Below are 14,649 nucleotides of genomic sequence, written 5' to 3' on the forward strand. Positions count from 1 at the left end.
TGGAAGCTGCCTAGGGCTTACCTTTCTGTGCTCTACATTGCTTAGAGAGGGGAGAAACCATGTCTCTACCTGACAGAGACAAATTCCATCACTTTGGATATTCCAGACTACAAGACCACTTCCACCAGGCAGGGGCAACTATAGAGCCAAAGAATTAATTCTGTATTTTTTTTTTAAACTATTACCCACTTTAGAGCTGCTTATTGACATTTTCCCCTGAGACACTCTGGGGGTGGGCAATCTTTCCCTTCTTCCAAAAGGTTTAGAGGCTATACTGTTACTAGCCAAGAAAACAGTAACATTACATCACACTCATCACTGTTCTTCAGAACATCTACCTTGGGAACTTCATAAGGCAGGGTACCTTAGATCTGGGGCAGGCTTTTGGCATTCAGAAACTCATCTTAAAACCATGCAAAGGTGACTCAATTAAGTGCAATAAGCAAGTAGAAAGATCTTTAAAAAAAAGACACTTTTTTTTTAATTAAGTACCATAAGTACTTAATCAAATAGTTTCTACTTAGACCTAGATACCCTCCTCACCTACTTCCTATTTCACTTCCCTCAATCAGTCCAAGGCTAACCTTGTCAGACAAGGTAAGGACTACAAAAGCTGGATAAGGGCAAGAGATGAGCATACTTTAATGATGGCTCTTTTGGTCACTATCAGCCCACTCCATCATCTGGGGCCCTAGCCAGGGATTTCTGGGATTCCCATACAGACATGATGGACCTAGACCTCTTAACGGATTCCTCTCTCCACTGGTCATCTCCATGTGGAACAACATAGTGGACCTTCTTATGGGCCTCTACAGGATCTTGCCCTTAATGTGGGTCAACATTGGTAGGGACTGCTCCATCCTCCAAAGGGATGTTGTTTTAATATACTTTGCCACTCGAGAAAGACAAGTCCTGCGATGAAAGAAGCCTAGAATATTCCTAGCTATGTCCACAGAATGTGAGCTCAGACTTGCAGAGATGCAGAGGTTACAGAGGCTCCTGTGCTGAATATGGGCCCCACAGCAAATCGATGAGATTTACAGTTAATAATATTTATATACTTTTCCCATATTTGGGGGCTGCTCTTTATCCAGATCCAGCTTTCTAGTCCTATTTCCAAGTCTAATACCATCTCCCCAGACAATACCTTTAGCCTACCTGCATGTTAGCCATCAGGCTGAGGCAAAAATTAGTAAAGTCATGGGCTCCTTGGAATATACCTAAAGTAGACGTCCCAGCTTTTCCCAAAATGGAGACCCCCAAATCTCGTCTGCTGTATTTTTACCTTTAGGTTCTTGATTATTAAACAATTTGTTCTGCTTTATATCTTAATGCTTTTCAGCCACAAAGTTGTAGATGGTGGGGCCGGGTAGTGACACACCTGGTTGAGCACACATGCTACAGTCCATAAGGACCCAGGTTTGAGGCCACGATTTCTGGGGGAAAGCTTTGTGAGTGGTAGAGCCAGTCTGCAGGTGTCTCTCTGTCTCTCTCCCTCTTTAGCTTCCCTCCTTCTCTCAATTTCTGGCTGTTTTTATCCAATAGAGATAATAAAACAAAATTTTAAAAAAGTTGCAGATGGTACCATAACACCAACCTAACTTCCCTGGACAGATGACCTCACCAGTGTACCCTGGAACCCCACCTCTCCAGAGCCCTGCCCACTAGGGAAAGACAGAAACAGGCTGGGAGTATGGATCAACCTGCCAATACCCATGTCCTGCATGGGTAAAGCAATTACAGAAGCCAGACCTCCCACCTTCTGCACTCCATAATGATCCTGGGTCCATGCTCCCAAAGGGATAAAGAATAGGGAAGCTTCCAATGGAGTGGATGGGATGTGGAACTCTAGTGGTGGGAATTGTGTGGAATTGTACCCCTGTCCTACAGTCTTGTCAATCATTATTAAATCAGTATACATACAGCATGGAAAGTTCTCATTGATTGCTAAAATCCATGATGCTAAAATCCATGATGCTAAAAGCCTTGATGCTACCAGCAGCATGGGTTTTACCTTGTTCAAATGAGAGACCCAATGGGGAGAATGAAATGACTCAGCAATTGCATTCCACCTGTTCTCCTATCAGAACAGAGGTCTTTAAAACCAAATGACAAAGTGTTATTGAGGGATTCCATGGACAGATCATTACAACTGATGCACCAGATTTCTCAGTGGAAACTGCCTTTGCATAGGTGACATGATATACCATCTGCAGGGCATGAAAAAAAGCTGTTCTCACCTTCTAGACAAAATCTTTCAGAACCTAAAAGCAGTGTGTTGTGTGGTGGGCGTGGGTGGGGGCTACTTCATCTCTTCAAATGAAAAGATGTCTAGTTATTTAATTCATACTTGAGTAAGCAAGAGGATTAAAATCAAGAGTAGACTTGACTCACCTGGCCCATCCTATATGCTACCTTCATTCAAGAAGCCTATTTTGAAACAGTGCTCCCCAGCTCCAAGACCAGTCAGTGTACAAAATTACATACAAACATCAGAACCTGGCATCTCCTACATAACCAAAATGTTTCTTCCTTTCTATCTGACTGATAATTCATATTAAATATTTCCAACTCTGCTTCTAGGGGTCTATACTAGGTATTAAAGAAACAGATGAAGGAGAAGTCAGTCTACCCTCTATGAATTCATAGCTAAGGAGAGACAGTGAACCAAGAAGACAAGTACAGTAGATAAGAGTGTTGTGACAAGGACAGCATGGGGTACACGGAAGAAGGGCACGCAGGAAGCAAACATGATCTGGCCTGAACCTTCAGGGAGAACTGAGAGGTGGTGACAACTGATCCGTATCTCTGAGGCAAGAAAGAATTGCTTTGTAAGAGTAAAAAGGAGTAAGGGACTATGAGAGGGCAGATTCCAGGAGCACTTAGAAGGAATAATCCTCCCTTTCATCTGGTTCACTATTATAACCATAACTCGAGTGCCCTACCACTGCTCTTACAACTCCTTTCCTCAGATTCTATAAATCCTTCCAGATGGAAAGTGGAACTCTGGCTTCCAATTCTGGTCTTCTCCTAGAAGACTTCCCTTCACTACATGTGCTAGTTAGAGTCAAAGGACGTTAATCACAGGGTACTTAAAACAAAATCCATACCCTATAAATATATCAGTACTATAAGCCAGTCCTCAATGGGCACCATATGTCTAGCCCCATCCTAAGCTGGGATGTCAAAACAAAAAAAAAACAAAACAAATTAAAAAAAAAATCCCTTCCAGGAACTTATGATGTGAAGAAAGAAATTTGTGACCACAAGAAATGACTGTTGTCACTCCCTGACTCTCTCAAATAGCTCAGAAAGATAGTTATTACTTATTACCTCATGAAGGAATTCTGACCCTTAATGGTAAGGCTGGAATTTGAACCTAAGTCTGCCCAGTACTTGTTTTTCTATCCCAACATACTGCCGCCATAAGGTCTAGTGAAGATTCTCATGTGTGGTGAAGAAGAAGGGAGAAAAAAAAAAAAGCCCAGAAGTAAAGACAAAGAACAGAATTGCTCCTCCATTGAGTGAACATAGAGGGCTTTCTAGATGAGTAAATTTCTGAAAGAGAATAAAATGCTTCCAGAAGGGGCCAAGTGAGAGTATACTCAGTTAAGCACACACATTATAATGCACAAGGTCCAGATTTAAGCCTGAAGTCCCCAACTGCAGGGGGGAAATTTAAAGAGTGATAAAGCAGTGCTACGGGCCTTTCTCTTTCTCCCTCTCCCTCTTTCTATCTCTCCTTCCCTTTTCGATTTCTGTCTGTATCCAAACAATAAAATAAAGAAAACAAAAACAAAAAAAATGCTTCCAGAAAAGGGACTAGTTTGAAGAATGTCACAGAAATGGGGAAATGTAAAGTCTGGCCTACAAAAATGTTTGCACAGGGCATCCAGTTTGATTCAGAGTAAGAGAGGCATGGGGATCAGGTTAGGGTAAGCTACCTGGTCTCAAATCCAGACTTTGCCACTTCCTGTCAACCTGTTCCTCATTATTAACGAAGGATAATAAATAGTGTATCCTCACAGACTGAGGACAAAGTCTGGCATATAGTAAGCACTCAATAAAGACCAGCCTTCCTCACTGCTTCTTTATCATCTTTATCATCTAGAGGAGAGTAGACTGGAAAATACAGATTTTAGGAGGTCTTGAAAGAAATCAATGTTTTAGGTTCTTTACTATAGACAAGAGAGCCAAGACTATGACATCCCCCCACTTGCCTCTCTCTCTCTCTCTCTCTCTCTCTCACACACACACACACACACACACACACACACACACACACACACACACACACACACACACCCACCAGCTTTCTTCTACTTATGTGGCCCAATTTAACATATGTGGTAAGCCACTGAGGAAAGGGACTATCTTACAGTCTTCACTGGATCTTCCCCATGTGCTTAATCAAAATGCCTGAAAATAAAATATTGCATTCATGACATATGCTGCTGGCCTTGGAGACATCATAAACACAGATGAGATAGAAGCCTGAGATTTCTGTCTTTGCAACACCAGTTCTTGATATAATTTGGGTCCAAACTTGCCTTGAAAATCTAAAAGTTATAGTACATCCTCCCCAGAAAAATGCACAGACTTATAAAATCTTATAGAGCTTCAGAATCGTGGTGAAATCTTTAGCCTATGAAGCTAGAGAAGAATTCCAACTCGGGGCCGGGTGGTGGCGCATCTGGTTGAGTGCACATGTTGCATGCTCAAGGACCCAGGTTCGAGCCCCCAGTCCCTACCTGCAGGGGGAAAGCTTTTAAGTGGTAAAGCAGGGTTTCAGGTGTCTCTCTATCTCTTTCCCTCTCTGTCTCTCCCTTCCACTTCATTTCTGACTGTCTCTATCCCTTAAATAAATAAAGATAGAATCCCAACTCTAATCCTTACAAACATTAAGAAGCTGCACTGTCACCCTGACCCTTGGGCTCTATCAATTAATAATAATAATAATAATAATAATAATAATTATTATTATTATTGAAGCAGTAAGGATATGCACAAGATTTAAATACAATGTTCTTTATAAATGTTCTAAACTGGAAACAACCTAAATGTCCATGTAATGGGGAATGATTAAATGCATTCTGGAACATTCTATACAAAAGAATCTCTGTGGTCACTAAAACTTACAATGTAGATAAATATTTATTATCTATAATTGCACAAAGGGAGAGACTGAAAATAGTTCTACTTCCACAAAAAATATATTGAATATATATATACAATATATATATGTAAGAAAAAGGTCTAGAAATACAAACTCTAGGGTGTTCATGTTTTGCTATATAAATGATGCAATTATAGAAGTATCTGCTTATCTGTTATTCCACAATAAACATGTGTTGCTTTGTATTAATAAAAAAAGGGGGGCTGTATTTTAAATATTTTAAGAACTCACACTATGTGACTATCTCAAATGTAAAGCTACTTTGTGATAAACTTGTTTTATAATTCAGGAGCCAGACCTCATAGGTAGCATTCAAGAAAGACCCACCCCTGTTGCATTTTATTCTCTAAGCAAAGAGCTATAGTGAGGTTCCTGGAACTTTTATGCCTTTTGTAGGAGAAAATAAAGTTATGCTTATGCTGTCTGCTAAACTTGCAATGCTTCTGCTTCCAGGCCCCATAAGAAACAAGAAGTGAGATTTCCCTGGGCTTGTCAAGGTAAATAACTAAATAAATCAAGGGGGGCTGTGAATGAGGAAGGGAGGGCAGCTGGTGCCGGAGGCACACTCTCTACTACTGAGCATCCTACTTCCTAGGGCTCAGGTTGAGGACTTGTAGGAAGAAAAGAGACAGACAGAAAATGCCTCAGGCCTGGAAGATACAGCTATATCTTGAGGACCCCGTTGTATTTCTAACAATAAAATGAAAACTACCTTATTTGGAAAACCCTTAACCAAAAGAAAGTGGGTTTTATAAGGTTAGGAAAGGTTGATTACTTCTTTATCCTGGCTCTCAAGGTCTTGGAGAACTGGCACTAGTTAAATCAGTCTGCAAGAGTTCTAACTTGTTGGACCCTTAAACATTTGGGAAAAACTTGCTTTGGGACCAGAATGCCAAACTATCCCATGTCCTATTGCAATTGGCTATGGGTGGACGCTCAAGAGCCACCTGTTTTGTATGAATGAAGACAGAAAAATCGAGGTCAAATGCAGGTTCTGCAAAGTCAGTTCTGACTTCAAGCAACCAGCTTTCCCCCATTCAGGCTAAGGTCCTTGTATAAACACGTTGTTCAGAAGAGTACACTCCCAACTCACAACAAGTACAAATCCCAGAGCGCATCTCATGCTTAAAAGCCAAGAAACAAGCACTGAGTAGCGGCTCTAAAGCCCAAATTTTCATTTAGCCCTTACAACTCACGGAGGAGAGCATTCATTTTTGAGCAGGGAAGGGTTATGACCAGATTTACATTTGAAACAAACACTCCTGACTACTATGTGGGAAATGTGGTGTGCAGTGGAGTAAGGATGAGGTACAGAAGTCAGGGAGGAGAGGACTATAATTACCCAGGCAGGTGACAGAGGCAAGCTGGAGCAAGGTAGTGAAACTCGATCATATTTGGAATACACACTGAAGGCAGAGCTTCAAAATGGAAGCAGTGGGGTGAGTGAGGAAGGTGGAATGTTAATCATGTCCTCTTAGAAGCCAAGAGAAGAAAGGATTTCCCTAAGATGGGAGAATTGACCATACCCATCAGTTAAAAACATTTCACTGGATTTAACAAACTGAGTTTGAGAAAGGAGAGGGGGCTGAGAAAGTAACACACTAGTGAATGTAAAGAAGCCAAAACAAAGATTTAACTGTTTCAATCTAAAGGGGTAAGAATTTTAACTTGGGAATCACATTAATGTTTTTCATTTTCAACAAATCAAAAATTAAATCAGTCAGGATTGAGAGAAAATGTTCAAACTGAATCTAATATAAACATGCTTAACTGTATTCCAAATGAATAATGTAGCACTGTAGAAAGAAAGAAAACAAATAACTTTTAAAAACTTCACTACCTTAGACAAAAAGGAAGAACTGTAGACAACTCTTAAGTCATTTAATAGGTTTGTTTTTCACAGTGGCATGGAGTACTTATATTTAGAGGTAGACAATGTTAGATCTGATTTAACTGTAGGATGCTCAGCTAGTGTCACAAATTGTTGCTGGGTGTAGGGGAACACCTCTATAGATTAGGTATCCAGAGCATCAAGAGTGAAATGTTCTATGTGAGAGAAAAGGAGACACAGGGAAGAAAGGAGAAGTATGGGAAAACTTTTTTTTTTCTACTTAGGTGAAAAAATTAGGTTTTCATTTCATGACTTTACATTACAAAAACATGATTTTCTAATTCTGATAGCTACTTTGGCTATATGAGAGAATGTCCTTGGCTTGGAGAACTAACTACACACTGAAATGTCCAGGGGGAAACGAACGTGAAATTGTCAATCAACTCTCAATTGGAGAGATAATAACAAGAAAGTAAGAGAGAGAGGGGGAGGGAGAGAGAGAGAGAGTATATAAAGAATGATAATGTAAATGTAATGAAACACTAACACTGGCAAAGTGGAGAGAAGGATATATGGGGGTCTTGGTTACAGTCTTGATGAAAGGTAAATAATTTTAAAATATTTACAATGCAGTGACATTTATTAAAGTATCTAGCACATAGCAATTGCTTAGCAAAGCCTGGTTTTCATTCTTCTGCTGACCAACTCTAACCCTTGAATGTACTTTTCAATCAATAAAAGATGTGGATTTTATTGTTTTGTTCATTTCTGTTTGTTTTTGTCAACATTTAAAACTTGGGGAATTTTTACCCCTGAGCCCCTAATGCCCATGTTCTCTTGGAAGTTCAGAGAACTGGGCACCATGTGATGGACAGAAACTTCTGGTTGGTTCCATTAGCCTGCCCTTCAGGCATCTACCCTGGACCTGAAGTTTGCAAGGCAGATGACCACTAATCACATGAATGCAGTCATTGGCAGAAAGAAGTAACAACCTGTGTGGCTACACTGTCGCCTTGTGAAAGCAGAGGGTGTCAAGTGAGTAAAGTCAAGGAGTCAGTCCCCTCTACACTCCCCCAGAAAGTCCTGGATTGATGACTAACATGTCTTAGGGTTTCAATTTTTTTCTTTTTTGCCCCACTTACCATTTAGAAACAGCTTTTCCAATTTCTTGAGCAGCTTGGCACATTGATTCAGTTGCTCCTGGAAACCCTTGGCCACATAGTAATCCACGTCGCTAGCCTGCAGCAACTCCTCAAATGTCTTAATCACGCTGTTCATATGTTGACGATAAATGACACAGATGTCATGGCTATCCTTAATCTGCTGTCGTTGGAGGGAGAGCTCCCTGGCTTGGGACTGAACTAATGAATCGTATCTGATAAAAGAAGGAAAAGAAAATGCTTGTACCATTTCAGAATTGAATTTCTGTGACCTTAACACTAATTGGAAAAATGACAGAGCACAATTTTTTAAAAAGCCTGCAGCTGTACAAATTTTATGCGTATGTGTGTGTATATGTGTTTGTGTGTATGTGTGTGTGTGTGTTTTAAGAAAAATTGAAACCATTCAAGGTCACTCCCTCTTTGATTTCAAAACAGCCAACAGATGCTGAAACAAAGGTTTCTTCTGCAATAATTTTAACCTTATAAAGCCCCCAATTAAAGTACAGATTGGCAGAGACACAGAAGAACAATTAACTTCCATACTTTTTTCAAAAATACTATTCTAATATAGAAACAAGTGTCCCAAGGGTCATGAGAACCACCACAAATTCTCAAGAAGGACAGGAAAAAAGAAAACCTATAAAGCAAAAAGTAAAAAAACAGAACTCTTCTCAAATAAAAAATCAAGAAAAAAATCGCAATGCCAACTACTCTATAACCTATCAGTCACTGCATTAAGTATTTTGTTTTGTTTTAATGAAATATCTGATCTTCCAAATTTTCCAACAATTGTATGAGCAATCTCTTTCACAGATGAAGAAACTGACTCATTGAGGGGCGAGAATGGCAGCACACCCAGCTGAATGCACATGCTATCACATGCCTAACAGGACTGACCTACAGTGAAGCAGGCCAACAGGTATCTTTCTCACCCCCTCCTCTATCTCCCCTTCCTCTCTCAATTTCCCTCTATTAAATCATATAAAAATGGGGGTGGGGTGGGGATGGCTGCCAAGAGTGATGGATTCACAGTGCTAGTACTGAGCACCAGCAATAACCCTGGTGACAGTTTAAATATATATATATATATATATATATATATATATATATATATATATATATATAAACACACACACACACACACACACACATATATATATATATATCAATTGAAGGTTCAGCATCTTTGTATATATTGACTCTTTGAGATCACAAGGTTAGTCCAATATTAAAAATATTTGGGACTCAAACATGACTCTGCACATGCTCTGTAATGTAATACAGAGCCAGATACCATATTCTTTTCCTGGGAGAGTCCATAGTATTTGAAGTCACTGAGAAAAATATAAATTAAGGAAAGCATGACTCATATAAACTGGGTCCTTGCAACCTGGTTCTACACATTTGCCAAAGATGATGATCCTTCAACTCAATGTGCTCTCCTTTCCCAGAAGTGACAGTAGGTAGGAATGGTGACGACCTCAGCCCCTGAGCATGCACCATAAAACATGTGTCCATGACCTAAGCATATTTCTCTTTCTTTTTTTTCCCCCTCCAGAGTTATTGCTGGGCTCAGTGCCTGCACCATGAACCCACCACTCCTGGAGGCCATTTTTCCCCCTTTTGTTGCCCTTGTTGTTGTAGCCTCGTTGTGGTTATTATTATTGCCATTGTTGATGTTGTTCGTTGTTGGATAGGACAGAGAGAAATGGAGAGAGGAGGGGAAGACAGAGAGGGGGAGAAAGATAGACACCTGCAGACCTGCTTCACCGCCTGTGAAGCGACTCCCCTGTAGGTGGGGAGCTGGGGGCTCGAACCGATTCCTTACGCCGGTCCTTGTGCTTTGCGCCACATGCGCTTAACCCACTGTGCCACCGCCCGACCCCCAGCATATTTCTCTTTCAACACAGGCTTATTTCTCTAAAAATGACCTTGAGGGGCAAAGATATGGAAAATATTCCTCCCACCACTGTCAAAAACACCAGTTTTTCAGCACAGTAAAAGCCAAAAATGGTGTCCAGAAGCAAACACTACCATTCAACACATGAATGGTAACTCACAGTGATGGGTATAAAGCCTTCACCTTGAGTACCCAACCAGAGGAAGGCAAAATCTGCTTGGCCAATTTCAGAGGACACAGATTAATGCATGCTCACGCGCTATTATTTTCTGTGCCACTGAAGGACCTGGCTGCTTTAAGGTCAAGCCATCTCTAGTTGACAACCCGTCCCACTCATGGCAGTCTTTCCTTTCTGCATGTGAGCTCCTCTCTAGTGGCAATGGAGGGGAACTTAAAGAATGGAAGATGGCAGAAGTGGCAAGCACCTTGATGGTGAGACATCTCTGAACTTATTCTGCAGGTTACAGATTTCACTGAAGAGCTCCACATTCAAATCCTGCTCCTTCTGCAGTTCACTTTCCTTTTCCAACAACTGCTGATTAAGGCTCTCTAACATTCGGTCATTAAGCATGTCTGGGGCCAATGGATGGAGGATTTTCGTGTGTTTCACGTAACGAACTTGGTGCAAACTTGAAAAGGTCATTTCTTCTTCGTCAGTGTTGCTCTTGGGCTTGTTCAAGCCATCCTGGGCACCTTCTGTCCCACACAAAACTGTGATAACGGCCTCACTGAATTGGGAATGCTTCTGAAGCTGAAGTAGGACATTCTGGTAGACTGCAAGCTTGGTTTCCAAGTCACAGATTTTCTGCTTTAAGTTTTCTGTCTCATCTGAAGTATCAATATTCTCAGATTGATCAGTCTCAATCCCATTGATTTTGGTGGAAAGATGACTCTTAGAACTCAACTGAGTGGCTACTGAGGTTGGCTCAAGAAGATCGTGAAGATTTTCTTTGCATCTTGGTAAGATGACATGGTCATCAGGCTGGTAGATTTCAAAGTCTGAAAATCAAATACACACATGTCAGTTTCTCCTTTGTTGAAATTCACCCTCTATCCCTCATCAGAGCCACCACCAAGATAAGAAGACAAGAACACCCAGCTAAGCAGCCTTCCTGACTCTAGTCCTTAACTGCTCACCTCTCAACCCATCCTCTTCCTTAGAATGTTATCTTCCTTAAAGAACACTGACACTCTAAATGATGGGTTTAAGCATGGTGGTCACCCCAACCAAAAATTAAAATTCATCAGTATCCAATGCAACTAGTGCCACCATGCCTCATTTCACTTCGGACTGTATCCAGAGACACCACACCCACACCTAAGATGTCAACCCTTCAACTCTAATAGTCTGGTGAGACCTTTCCTAATACATGGGACTCCCTAGTTCCACTTCAAATGGTGCACTGCCTAACAAAGATAAAGACCCTAGATACAGACCAGGGCCTAAGGGACAGGGTACATGTGTACATCTATCCCTATGTTAGGGGAAAATAAGTACATCAAAGTAAAAGTGTTCAATAATCTGCTGTGAGTAGACTTAGACTCAGTAAGTTCAACAAGCAAGTAGAGAGACCTAAAGAAAACACCATAAAGTACCTAATCAAATATTTACTACTTAGGCCTTGATACCCTCCTCTCCTACCCCTGACTTCACTTCCCTCAATCATTTTAAGTGTAACCTCATCAGATAAAGTAAGGACTACAAAAGTTGGATACAGGCAAGAGACTGGCTCACTGATTAATCATGATCTTTTTGTTCAATACCAGGCCATCCCATCATCTGGAGCTCTAGTCAGTGAATCCTTGGATTACCACGAACATATGATGGGCCCAGACATCTAACAGACTCCTCTCTCCACCATCACTGGTCACTTCCACCAGGAACATCATCATAAGCCCTCCTATGGGCCTCTCTATGACCTTGCCCTCAATGTAGAGCAGCAATGATAGGGACTGCCCCACTCTCTGTATGGAGGCTGAGTTATCCTACCCTGCCACTCGAGGAAGACTGGTCCTGAAATGAGTACAGTCGACAATGTTCCCAGCTGTGACCATGAACTGTGAGCTCAAACGGTGAGGGACACAGAGGTTACACAGGTCCTGTGCTAAATAGGGATATATATGGGCCCTAGCTAAGACTGATGGGATTAACAGTTAATGTATTATATACTTTCTTCGTATTTGGGAGCTAATCCAGCTTTCTAGTCCTCTTCTCAACTCTGTCACCACCTTCCCAGACAACACTTTTAGTCCAATGTTAGCTATTGGGCTCAGGCAAAAATTACTAAAGTCATGGGTCCCTTGGAACGTACCTAAAATATATTTCCTAGCTTCTTCTCACACGAAGACCCACAGTTTCATCTGCTTTATTCCTACCTCTGAGTTCCTATTTACTAAACATTTTGTCCTGCTTTATATCTTACTTCCTTTCAGCTACCAAGCTGCAGATATTACCATGATGCCATCTTGACTTCCCTGAGCAGATAATCTCACTAATGTGTCCTAGAACCTTACCTCTCCAGAGCCCTACCCTACTAGGAAAAGACAGAAATAGACTGGGAGTATGTATCGGCCTGCCAATGTTCATGTCCAGTGTAGAAGCAATTACAGAAGCCAGAACTCCTACCTTCTGCACCCCATAAAAACTTTTGGTCCAGGGCAGTGGCTACATAGCATAATGATTATGCAGATAGGCTCTCTTTGACGCTACAAGTCACAGGTTCAGTCCCCTGCACCATCATAAGCCAGAGCTGAGCAGTGCTCTGGTTTAAAAAAAAAAAAAATTGTCCATATTTCCAGAAAGATTAAAAAAAGAAAGAAAGAAAAGAAATAGGGGAGTTTCCAACAGAGGAGATGGGACATGGGATTCTGGTGGTGGAATTATAAGTATGGAATTGTACCCCTGTTATCTTACAATCTTGTTAATCATTATCAAATAACTAATAAAAACATTTTTTAAAAATCATCAGTATACCCAAAATACTGAGGATCAAATCCTAACTCCTACTCAGAACATCTCAGAATCTGCATGGTCTAATTCCAGCCACCTTCTGAGGAACAACCTTTGTCAGAAACCATCCAGGGAATGAAACTAACCACAATTCCCTACACACACAAGACTATTTCATGACTTCATGTTTTTGCATGCAGCGTCTTCTCAGTCTGCAATACACTTGGTCTTTACTCCTTTACTTACTTCTACTAACTCCAATCAGCCTTCAGCCTTTACATTCAGATCTAATTTCCCTTCTACTGCGAGCCAGTTCCATGCCATGTACAACAGGGCGCTTCCACAGCACTTAACACATGCTATCCACAACATACATACTACACATATACATTGGAGCTCATGTAGGAATGACAAGTGGCTCCCTGATTTATTTATATGGCTTGGATATTTGGACTCTTATCTACACTGCATGCACTTCATAGAAGGAACTGGCCTTTCCACTCTGCATTCTCAATGTCTAGTACAGAAACCAGAAGTCAATGAGGTCTGACAAATATTGGGGAGCTGAGTAAAGTCACATGAAAGAGCAGTTACTCCAAGCAACCATGACAGATGAGTTTTCTTCTCCTGCCCATGTCTGCCAATTTCCAAAAGGTGCCATGATGTCCCCTCATATGAGCTATTTCACTGGCACATAACACTGCCAGAAAAAATATTTCTTACAGCTAGTTTAAGTTTCCAGAGATACAGCCGAAAAAAAAAAAATTTTTTTTTTGAGAGGCAAAGTGGTGGTACAGAGAGAATAAGTAGTGTTGAAGTCAAAGAGATTTGGGATCACACTGAGCCTTGCACTTACAGGGTACACAGCCTCAGCCAAGTAATTTACTATATCAAGTTCTCTTTCCCAAAGAGAAGTCTACTACATCTGTTGTGAGGTTCTGATCTTGAACTTAAGTCCAGAGCTGCTATCTTTAACCATTTATCACATTGCTTGATGTCCACAAAAGTCTCGGTTTAAGACAAAAACTTGAGAACTCAAGAGACAGGAAAATGTAGTAGAAAGAATCCTTTTGTTGGGGCCAGGTGGTGGCGCACATGGTTAGCGCACATGTTACAGTGTGCAAGGACTCAGGTTCAAGCCCCCAGTCCCCACCTGCAGGGGGGAAGCTTTGCAAGTGGTGAAGCAGGGCTGCAAGTGTCTCTTTGTCTCTCCCTCTCTGTCTCTCCTCCCCTCTCAATTTCTAGCTGTCTCTATCCAATAAAGAGAATGCAAAATTTTTTTTAAAAAATTGCTAAGGGGCAATCATATAACCCAAAGTCAAAGTGCTCAATAATGGTTGAAGTGCCTAAAGAAGGCAACATAAATTCTGTAACTGATTGGATTTAAACCAAAGTAGCAGGACAGCCTAGCAGAAAGGCCAAAAGAAGACAGATCCCCAAAACCTACCTCTGGTTGGGCTCAACAAATGATACTCAACACCTAGACAACTGAGAGAAAATCTAAGATAATAAGATGAAGAAAGGACTACAAAAGTTGGATAAGGGCAAGAGATGGCCCACTTAATAATGGCCTGTTGGGTCAATATCACACCATCTGATCATTTGGGACCCTAGTTAGGGAATCCTTGG

The 14,649-nt window shown here is 41.1% G+C and overlaps 1 protein-coding gene across 4 annotated transcripts in view; it reads right to left on the reverse strand.

The window, feature by feature from the left end:
* The window catches only part of CDK5RAP2 (CDK5 regulatory subunit associated protein 2), a 236,132-nt gene that overhangs the window by 46,194 nt on the left and 175,289 nt on the right, over positions 1–14,649 (reverse strand). For all 4 annotated transcript variants that reach the window (XM_060200065.1, XM_060200066.1, XM_060200067.1 and 1 more), the window contains 2 exons: positions 10,496–11,069; positions 8,150–8,382 (listed from right to left, as the gene is read on the reverse strand). In XM_060200065.1, coding sequence (XP_060056048.1) covers positions 8,150–8,382; positions 10,496–11,069 — 807 coding nt within the window. The remainder of the gene's footprint in view (positions 1–8,149; positions 8,383–10,495; positions 11,070–14,649) is intronic.

The sequence above is a fragment of the Erinaceus europaeus genome, chromosome 10 (assembly GCF_950295315.1).
Source record: "Erinaceus europaeus chromosome 10, mEriEur2.1, whole genome shotgun sequence".
Taxonomy (NCBI): Eukaryota; Metazoa; Chordata; class Mammalia; order Eulipotyphla; family Erinaceidae; genus Erinaceus; species Erinaceus europaeus.